Source organism: Montipora foliosa, chromosome 8 (genome assembly GCF_036669935.1).
Source record: "Montipora foliosa isolate CH-2021 chromosome 8, ASM3666993v2, whole genome shotgun sequence".
Taxonomy (NCBI): domain Eukaryota; kingdom Metazoa; phylum Cnidaria; class Anthozoa; order Scleractinia; family Acroporidae; genus Montipora; species Montipora foliosa.
This window is the reverse complement of record NC_090876.1, coordinates 8,917,297-8,927,818: the sequence shown is the minus strand read 5'-3', so window position 1 is coordinate 8,927,818 and position 10,522 is coordinate 8,917,297. Positions and strand designations below refer to the sequence as shown.

Here is a 10,522-nt window from a genome sequence, read left to right as displayed (position 1 = left end):
TTAGCGGGCTCTGGTGGTGGGGGGGGGGGGGGGGAGGCGGTGGTGGAGCGGGTGGTGGAGGAAGACAGCACGACACAGCACACGCGGGCGCACAACTTCCGGGACATCCAGGGGGACAGGGGTTGGCGTTTCTTTTGTACGCTGCGGAAAATAAAAGCAGGTTTCAGTTTTTACAACTAGGCAATGATCGAGAAAGAGAGCCAAAAAGGAAAACTACAGTTTACTGTGCCATGGCTAATCTTTGATTTCATTAAATTTATAACTGTTGATGTCATTAAAATTATAAGTCGGGTCGATGTTGTGTGTCATAATTCACTTTGCATTCCACCAACGAAGCTGTCTCCACTCATAAAATCTTGTCTTAGAACATTTTAAGAGACTACTGTTTTCACAAACGCACATCCTCCTTCTGTTACGTCTGCGGACCATTTGAAAAACGAAGGCGGCGCTGCCGTGCTACCAAAACGCGGGCGAAGGTATCAAAACGTTCGAAGCGTTTAAACGTTTTATTCTCTTATTCAAAATCAATATATCAATATTCCCCAAGGCTACGGTGATAATTATAATTTTATAAATAGTTGTGATTTTATTACTTCCATAATAGAAGCTGAAATCAACACTCTCCATTACTATCATGTCAATAATTTTGTCAATGCTTTATACAAATTCGAGCAGTTTGTGAATTTAACTGGTGTTTCTTGCAAACCGGAAGTAACTTCGCTTTCTGCAACTTCACTTTAGAACTTTGGTCGTCCACGTTTCCTCTTGAGAGGCGAATTGTGTTTTCTACTGTGAAATTAATCTTTTTTCAATGGAACCAGAAATTCTTGTGTCAAAGCATCTGTTCTTAAGAAATTCCTATTGTTAGCTCCTGATCAAAGAAAACTACTTTTCACGCTCTCCCGTACCCATTGGCACGTAAAGATAAATTATAGATAACAAATACGTGTTTTCAACTTTTTCTCAGCAATCTTGCAGGTTTCTATGCAGGAACCGTTGTTTGTGAAAACTCGACCAGTAATAATTTTCCGAATCCGCAAATTAAAGCTGTGTTGATTGGCGGAGAAAGTTGCCTTCGAAAAACGCTCAGAATTGTTCAGTCCTATTAACTTTGGACGATTGATAGATTTAACTTTGGTGGCAATTCCTCGTCTATCATTTTGTACTTTTCCAACAAAATATTGACAAAAAAGTTGGTATTGCTTTGGATAAGTGAGGATTTTGGTTGATGATTTCATCGGTTTTACGAATTTTTGACCGTGCGCTCGAGTGATCAGCGTAAAATAAACAATGTAGGTTTGATCGTTTGGACGCAGTCTTATTTAGAGAAATCAGTCGGTAGAATCAATTATTCATTACAGACAGAGATTCAACGCTTTAGTAGCTTCTTAAGTTAAGTTAAACTTAAACTTTTCAATTTTTTTCCTTTTATTTAAAAAAACTTTTGTGGTACTCAATGACGACTTAAGTTTAAAGCCATAACTTAAAAAATATAGGAAGGCCCAGGGCTGTTGAAGAATCAACGCCCAGTCCATTGGAGTTGTTTTAAAGATCTTCGACAAGATCTTTGGTTTCTTTAACTGTGTTGGTATTTACTGCGATTAATTTTTATTAAAATTAGAAAGAGAGAATGACTTACTTGATCTCGCATAGGTTGAAGCAACCATGAGTGCTAGGCACCCTAAAATTAGCTTAGAAGCCATCTGTGGAAAAAAAAAAGTTTGATTGACGAGTGAGTATCCGCCATCTCCATCCCTCTATCACTGACCGTGCTACGGGTGGAATTACTTGTACAGATATGTGAAATAGGATTTATTTAAAAAGGTCTTCAATGCACTTTTTCCTGTATAGGCAAGAAAAATTGCGCTTTTTCGTGATTATATATGGTAAGTAAAATATTCTCTTAATTTATTTGTGAAATCTGAAAATCGAAGTTCATATAGCTAAAAGTCAGCCCTCTATGTTAACTCTTGAATCGATAGTTGAAGAAGTAAACATTTGTTTGCGTGCGTTTATACTAAAGATATATATTCTTAAAGGGGAAGCTTTCTGTAGCAAAACGTTAAGTCACTTTTTGATGTAATGAAGATTAGAACTTAAAAGAGGATAAATTCTTGGAGTTATTAAAAAAAAAAAGTCGATTTCTCATACCTCTGGTCCCAGCTAAGAGATCGTTGAAATGTGCTTGAAAAGAGTTGTTTTCCAATTTATATGTTAAAGTCATTAATTAAACACTATATGGTACGTGTAATAGCACGGTTCAAGGTCTTTATTGTTCTCGTATCTTTTGTTCATTGGTGAAGAATCTATTGCGGTTAAAACATTGGCGCATGCGCTTTACCTCAGTTCGGAGGAGTAGACGCCAAAACAAATTGCGCCAAAATTCACCGACGAAATGTCTCGGATTTATCTTTGCGGGATCTGGTGTAAGACTAAGTTGTTGTGACATACCCCTTTCAAATTTATCCCTAGAAAGGGAATCTTTTTTCACCTACAAAAATAAACCTGTCGTATCTGAATTATTTAAGTAGTAAAAAGTCAGCGAATCGTGAAAGTCCCGATTCTTTGTTCGGACGGTTTGTTTCGATTCCATCCCTGCAGGTGCGATATAACTGGCACCATTATCTTACAAACAACAAGGCAAGTGCCCTTTTATGTTGCTCTGTGATGCATCGCTAAGTCGGCCCAACAACCGGTTGTGACAATTTTCACTTCAGTGATTCTGCGTTCTTTTCGTTCCAGCTGAAGAAAATGTTATAAAAACGTTTTTCTTACGGGGACTGTCATCGGGACCTCCGCTGGAGACTGCGCTTGCTCTAGACTGACAAAGAAAACGGCAATCTCGCATAACCTCTTTCCGTGAACAACTGTAAAGAAATGGCTTCGGCGTTTTATGTGGTAAGAGCAGCGCTTTCAATGGTTTGGGTATCGGAAGGGGTCCGACATCTTCAGTCATTGACAATCATTGTGAATAAACCACACTGAACGTTGACTCAAACAAAGCGTTTATTTAATTTAACGCTTACTTGAAATCTTGTGTTGAAGTGTCAGATATTGATGTTCGCTGTTATTCGCTCATGCCTATAATGTTTGTGAAAACGTGCATCCTTTTTAGTCAAGTTTGTGTATAAAAATCTACAAACCAAGTAGATGGTTTCAGGAGTACCAGATAAATGACACCTGGGGCCCGTTTCTCGAAAGTCCCGAAAACTTTTTGGGCCCTAAAAGCCATTTGTGAACCTGCCAACCGCTTGTCCAGGAAGGCCGACATTTTAACATTTTTTCAAGGTAACAAAAAGGAAACTGACTGTGAAGTTTGACGACTCGAATCCTCTCCGTTCTTGAGATATGGAGGAAATTGTGACACCCGAAAGTGGCCAGTAAAGTTTCGGGACTTTCGAGAAACGGGTCCCTGGAAGTAGTGATAGTCCCGTAACGGAGAACTGCAGGTTGTCGCCGCGCTGCTCGGCGTCAGTTGCAAATTGTTTGCTTTTTGCACCACGATTGAGTAACTCTGAGTTTGAAGTTGAAGTTTTTAACTTAAGGTTTTCTCAAAACACAGCACCGGGTAAGACTTGCTTTCAAACCTAAACAGTTCAACCGAAGTTGTTGTTGCTCACGACCGCGGAAAACTTCGTGTAACACAATCCGAGATTGTCTTGGAATGATCGGGATCGATGGCTGCGAACAAGTATAGGAACCCGACCATCGACAAACGACACTAATTACATCGTATGGTATGGATTGAAAGGGATTCGAAACCTTGCATCGCATGCATAAACAGACAGGACAAGACTGAGGGGTGCCGGCAGTGCTCAACTTCACCAACATTTGAATATTTGTGCACTTTCTTAGGTTTTTTTTTTTTTTACAGTAAAATGCTGTATCTTACATCTTCGGAAACAAAACGAAGAATCCCGACGACATCCGAAGACTTGTGAAGCTTTCCGAAGATATCCGAGTTTCAATTCGTAGTGATGCCGTTTCGTACGAAGATCAAAGTTTTTTGTTCGAGTTCTGTCATGTGTTTATTACAAGATTTTCGTTTCTCGCATTGGTATGATAGAGTGTTATTAAATCTGTGATAGTCAATTTAAGCAGTTACAGGTATCGCTGATTTATTTTGTGGACTTGAAACTGCCCAAATAGTTCCTTCAAAGTGAACTTTTCGTGAACCTTAGGGTGCGTAATAAAGAAGAAAATAAATTGTTATAAAATGCCGTTTCAAAGCGGACCTGTTTGGTAAATATATAGCTATTTCAACTCTGTAGAATCTATTTTATGAAACGTTATCCCCGTTGTCTTTTTTTTTTAATTTGAATAATACCATCGAGAATGAAATTTGTATTTAAAAAAAACCACTGCGTCGCCGGGAAAGTGAAAAACAGATATGGGTTTATTAGCTGAGTTGATATGGTAAGCTGACCACCGTAAACAAATTTGAAAGCTGACGTTTCGAACATTAGCCCTTCGTCTGAGCAAAAATATGTCACGGGGGGCTGTCACGTCAGCCCATTTAATTCCATTGTTATTAAAACAATCGAAAGTACTGATGCAGGAAACGGAAACTATGCCATAGAAGTGGAGTTGCTCAGTGTAATTACTTTTGCAATCATTTCCTTTGTGTTATGAACTTACTGCATGCGAATCAATAACTCGTGCATCGCATAAAATGTTCGACCCGTACAATAAATTCGGTGGTGAAAACTAAATTTGATATTTTCTGTGTAAACCGGCAGTATCTTCCACCAAATTTGGACCACAGTCATTCAGTGCATTTCCTTTAATACTCTGTGACTAATGAACATCATCTGGTTCATTAAGAAACCGTAAAATGTGCTACTACTAGCGGATTGTCCTACTAGCGCCAAAAAAAAAAGCTTGGACATGCGCAAAAGCGTGAAACTGTCCCTTTTAAGAAACGACGACGGCAACGTCAACAACAACGCCACAAAAGAGAGATATCATTGGTTAAAGGAGCATCAATAATCGTGCTGCACGTGCGGCACGCATTTAGCAAATATTTTTGCGGTCCTCTGCATAACGACTACGTAAAATCACCAAATTTGATGTTGTGACGACAACGTGAGCATACAGCAGAGAATATTTCATTTTCTATTTCCACTCTGAAGCCGCTCGTACCGATTTATTTTTAGGATACTTTGCCCACGTTGTGGGACGTGAACGAGATGGAATAATGCAAAGCATTATCGCGGATAGCGCAAAGCTATATTTTGAGTTGACGTCGTAGGTCCTTAACGACGAAGGGCTAACGCTCGAAACGTCAGCTTTCAGATTTTCTCTAAGGTTGTCAATTTACCACATCAATCCAGTTGATAAACCCATTTCTGTAGAAAGTGTTTTCACTCACGTAATTCAGTAACCTTGTTTTGCACCGAAACAAAAGAAAACGTTTGCACGATAATAGAGCTCAATTACCAAATGTAAAAAATACCATAATACTCTTTGTTTGTCTCTCCAAAATTTTGCATTAGCATTGTTTCCAAGAGGAAATAAAAACAATGCTTATGCAAAATTTTGGAGGGACAAGCAAAGAGTATTATCAAGTGAAGCTATGATCCTCGCAGTTATGAACGCAATTTTTGCAATTGCGTCGAGAAGCCTGAGAAATTCAGGATTTCAACGGGGTTTGAACCCGTGACCTCGCGATACCGCTGCGGCGCTATGAAGCCACTGACGTTGGGAGCTGGTCATTTGTGGGTTCTAATGTTCCCGTGAGGAATGAATCAATGATGATCCTCGCTATGATCCTCGCAGTTAGCTTCACTTGATTTCATCTCCGTAGTTCATATATGATCCATTTCATATATCATTTCATCATTAAAGAGTGTTATGGTATTTTTGATATTGGCTAATTTCCGGAGGATTAGTTGGGTACACCAACATGGCCGCCGTGACGTCACGTGAAAAGAACTAAGGCTTTTGCAGTGTTTTCCGGATTTTAAATGCTTGCGCACGTGACTGAATTGAGTGGACGGGATAGGCTGATAGAGTCATGAATTATTAATGAGTCTTTCGAACATTGCACAAATTTTTTTCCCCGTGAGTTACGGCGGACAGAGGTACTGGGAACGAAAACAATTCATATCACAGGCCACCCAGCACTAGGGCGTAAGAAACATACTTTTTAAAGAAGAGAGAGTTTTCTCCCACATATTGCAAAACAATTGCGTGTATGTGATACCTTTCCTTTATTCAAATACCATACAATAGAAAGGTTCCTGGATTCTCGTTTTTAGTAGCTTCATAAGGATCAATAAAGCAAAACGCTTACAATAAGTATTTATTGTTGTTGTATTACTTGGCCGTGGCCCAAAAGAAATTTTTGCAAGCTAGCACAGTTTGCTTTTGTCAAATAGTTGAATGGTAACACGACAGAAAACCTAACCTGCGATCACGAGAAAAGAACGTCTGATCACAGGTTACAGAAATTATTGAGAGACAGACTTACATAAGAGAAAACGTAAAGACGGTGAATTCCTGTGCTCCATGATAATCATTTTCAATCTATTTTTAAATCTTTCAGCACGTGCGGAGGCTATTTTTAACCTTTGTCCTGTCAGAAGAAAGCGTGCGAAGCACGACGTGATTCGAGATGGACCAATTGGCGCGGTGCACCCATAAATAACTTACCACACGTGACCCTGTAATAAAATGACAGAAATTTAGCATCGCGTTTCCGTGAAACGGGAAACGTCAAACGGCAGGCCTTGCTTGTCATAAAAGCATGAAAATTCTGTTATTCTAACTTTTGTCTCTCATTTTAGAAGTTGCGCGACATTTGTAGATAACACGCAAAAAAAGGAGCTAAAATCAGACCAGTTTCTTTGATTTTTGGCAAAACGCAGATTTCAGTTTCACGTTAAAAGCTAAATCTCTCTATTATCATTGGTAGAGGACCATACATGGTGGATTGGTTTTCTTGGCCCATATTCTCTTACTTTACTCACAGGTTTCCCAGCTGTTGTCGTTTTCGACCATTATTGCCTGTGCAATCCTACTATCGAAATAAATAAGTCTTTTTTGTTTCACTGCTTTCGTTTTTAAAGTAAATTAGCTTTGTCGTTACAATTTAGTCTAAATATTCGTGGCAAATGCATATTCACCTCCAAAAGAAAATATTGCGGCAGTGCTTTCTGGTTGGTATTACTAAGTACAATACAAAATACACTACATTATACAGTTAAGCGTTTTAACATATTCAAGATGGGAAGTTTTAAAGCTTTCCTTTTTCGAAAAAAAGCTATTTAATTTTTGTATAGAACACCGAGCTGAGAGTAGCTTTTGCGGTTGTTGCATCAAATTTTTAGCTTGTTGCCGCTCGTCGGAATAACTCTAAATAGAATTAAGTCAAGATTTTTATTAGTCACCTAAGAATTCTCTCAATTTCCTCTGAAACTGAGCGTTGTTTTGAATCATCTGTCTTTTCGAGGGATGAATAAATGAAATAATCTTTTTGGCGCCTCGTTTCTCATCTTGTCAATTAACGTTAGATTGTCTTTAATTTTGTGGCTGAGCTGATGAGCAGCTCTTCAAGACACTTTCCATTGTCAATCAAATTAAACAGCTGCCTGGAGAAACAGAACGCCAGTGACGACCACACCAAGAGAACCTGGGGCCGAGATTTCGTTCCCTGAATTGAGCTGACTCGAATTTTCCAGGGTCTTCATTTGGTCGGGCATATTTTTCAAGAAATTCACCAGGCGGGGGTAATAGCTGTTCCAAAACGCCATTCTACGCGGGTTGAAATTCGCCCTCATCTCAGGTTTGCCTTGAATGGTCAGGTACAATCCATGAGTCTTATTAAACTCAGTCCAGGTCACCCCGTTCAAGGAAGAAGTCGTGGGCACTCCTTTCTTTGCAAAGTTCGCGTAAAGCGACATAATCAATCTGCTGACATTTTTGTCCTCGTCAGTAAAATTCAGAGAGGTTATATTTAAGAATGGCGCGCCAAAATCGTACGGTGTGTTGTCGCCATGTTGGACTCCTTTCCATTCTTCTGCGGTGTTCCACTTCGATCTGTGACTGAACTCATACATGAAAGTTGCCGCCTTTTGGCTGTGAAATCCTAATACCTCCAGAGTGGGGGCGGAAACGTAATAGTCAGACTGAATGTCGACTATCATCTCTCTCAGGGTGAGAGAGTCTCGCTTTTTGCTCCATGGTGTGTATTGGAATTCGATGGCGTCTTCTATCAATGTAGCGGTCGTGTCATCTTGGTGAAAAGTTTTCACAAATTCTTCGATGAATTCTTTGAACACTTGCGGCGTGATTTCTGTCGGGGGATAGAACGTTTGTGGGGTGTTGTGCGCGCCCTCGTTGCTGTTGAAACCACCAATTAGCGGAACGGAATGAAATTTACCGGACCGCCGGAGATTTTCAGGTGTGTCGTATATGAAGAAGTTATCGATCACAGGGCCCACAAATTGCCAAGGGTAATGTTTTAGAATCTCGTTGGTGTCCTTCGCTCGCAGACATTCCATCATTTCCGGGTGATTCTCTGTGACACAGCCGAGTTCTTTCGCAGTCGTTTTGGTCTTCTTAACAGCTTCCTGAACTGTGCGAAACGCAAATGGTGACAACTCTACCCCGCTCTCCATAATGGCCTGATGAAAAAGTCCCTTTGACAGGGGTGACAGCATATGTAAACCGACGCTAGCCCCACCCGAGCTCACCCCTAATATGGTGACCTTGTTGGGATCGCCTCCAAAAGCCTTTATGTTCTCTTGAATCCACTTTAACGCGTGTACTTGATCGAGCATTCCCCAATTACCTTTCGCAGCTTCGTCGCCAGTGGTCATGAAACCGAACGGACCAAGACGATACTGAATCGTCACTAAGACGACGCCGAATCTCGGCAAGACCTCGCCCGGCGTGGTGTGTCGAGTGGTCGTACCGAACACGTAGCCACCACCATGAATAAACATTATAACTGGATAAATCTCACTTGCATTCCGTGCGTTTCTTCTTGGTGTGAATACATTCAAATACAAACAATCCTCGCTTGAATGCTTGTTCCAAGCGTACTCCGGCCAAACGAGACGCGTCGATTTCTCAAAATAGGGTGCGTGATACTGCGCGCAAACGTTTCGAAAGGATGTTGCGTTATATATCTTTGGTTTCCATGCATCTGGGGATTTTGGCGGTCGGAAGCGAAGGTTGTTCACGGGCGGCGAGGCGTAAGGAATCCCTAGGAACGCGTTGACGTTTTTGATGATGCCGCCGCCGCCGCCGCTTGCTTCGTCAACAAAATTCCTGGTCTTTCCAACGATCTTCCCGTACTTGGTTTCGACAATTGGTCTTTCAGAAGGAATTGCGACTGCGAATGAAGAGCGTCCGACCACAATCGCCCCCGCCAGCACCATCAACAAGCTTTTCACTCCTATCATCCTGATTATTTGCGATCACAAGTCCCTGGGATTAATCTTTCTCAAGCATCCAGGAATAGTATTTGGAGTAAAAAGAGCGTTGGCTGCTTAAAACCACTCAGATATTCACCCCAGCCGCCAAAATTCCATTTATGGTGACCTTGATAAATATCATGATGAGCTTAACTTGGGTCAGGAATGTGGGTCCCCGCTGTTTAGGTAAAAAAAAATTATCAAAATCTCAGTGGGAGTTGTAACAAGACTCACACTAAAAAGGCAGAGCGAGAGACAAAGGGAGAGAGAGGTGTTAATCTCTCGACATATTTGTTGGGCCGACGTCGTCGTAAAGTGTTAATGACGAAAAATAACTCAAATTACTTTAAATTAATTTTGAGTGATGTGTCAAAATAGTCCAGAGGCACAGTAAATCAATCTGAAATATTTTCTAAAACACAGTTTACAACGGCCAGCATCATGCAATTAAAAAATGGAAAATTATTTCTTTATTCTCTTTATTTCAAATTAATTTAAACACAGGCAAATTATATCTTAACTTTCAGGCTACCGAGATGCAACTTGTTTTGCCCGGCATACACTTTTCTCAACAGCAACGGTGAATTGGTTCTTTTCTGATTTTAAAGCAATCCATTTTTAAGTTTTATACTTATGGAACTCGATAACTGAGGAATAAAACTCAACAGCTATTACACCTTCGAACATCTGCTTCCCTAATTCTCCGGTTAAACATGAAACGTTAGTGATGTATTGGTGTATTTGTTAATTTAAACACAGGCAAATTATTTCTTAACTTTCAGGCTACCGAGATATAACTTGTTTTGCCTGGCATACACTTTTCTCAACAGCAACGGTGAATTGGTTCTTTTCTGATTTTAAAGCAAACCATTTTAAGTTTTATACTCATGGAACTCGATAACTGAGGAATAAAACTCAACAGCTATTACACCTTCGAACATAATTCTCCGGTTAAACATGAAACGTCAGTTATGTATTGGTGTATTTGTTAATTTAAACACAGGCAAATTATTTTGTCAGTTAACTTTCAGGCTACCGAGATATAACTTGTTTTGCCTGGCATACACTTTTCTCAACAGCAACGGTGAATTGGTTCTTTT

The 10,522-nt window shown here is 40.2% G+C and overlaps 1 protein-coding gene and 2 long non-coding RNA genes across 4 annotated transcripts in view; 1 reads left to right on the top strand and 2 right to left on the bottom strand.

Annotated features, from left to right (window-relative positions):
• Nucleotides 1–17: 17 nt before the first annotated feature.
• Nucleotides 18–2,171, bottom strand: LOC138013064 (uncharacterized). The gene is made up of 3 exons (XR_011125164.1): nucleotides 2,152–2,171; nucleotides 1,640–1,703; nucleotides 18–141 (listed from the first exon to the last, which is right to left on the bottom strand). It is a non-coding gene; the product is annotated as an uncharacterized lncRNA (long non-coding RNA).
• Nucleotides 2,172–2,401: 230 nt separating this feature from the next.
• Nucleotides 2,402–4,223, top strand: LOC138013065 (uncharacterized). The gene is made up of 3 exons (XR_011125165.1): nucleotides 2,402–2,640; nucleotides 2,743–2,898; nucleotides 3,875–4,223. It is a non-coding gene; the product is annotated as an uncharacterized lncRNA (long non-coding RNA).
• A 1,738-nt stretch (nucleotides 4,224–5,961) lies between these two features.
• The window catches only part of LOC138013045 (pyrethroid hydrolase Ces2a-like), a 5,161-nt gene continuing 600 nt past the window's right edge, over nucleotides 5,962–10,522 (bottom strand). The window contains exons 1-2 of one of the 2 annotated variants that reach the window (XM_068860010.1): nucleotides 9,955–10,031; nucleotides 5,962–9,600 (exon numbers count right to left, since the gene is read on the bottom strand). In XM_068860010.1, the coding sequence (XP_068716111.1) occupies nucleotides 7,581–9,410 (1,830 nt within the window). In that variant the 5' untranslated portion in view covers nucleotides 9,411–9,600; nucleotides 9,955–10,031 and the 3' untranslated portion in view covers nucleotides 5,962–7,580. Of the gene's footprint in view, nucleotides 9,601–9,954; nucleotides 10,032–10,522 lie in introns of those variants that run through there. The other variant, XM_068860009.1, reaches the window with a different exon arrangement.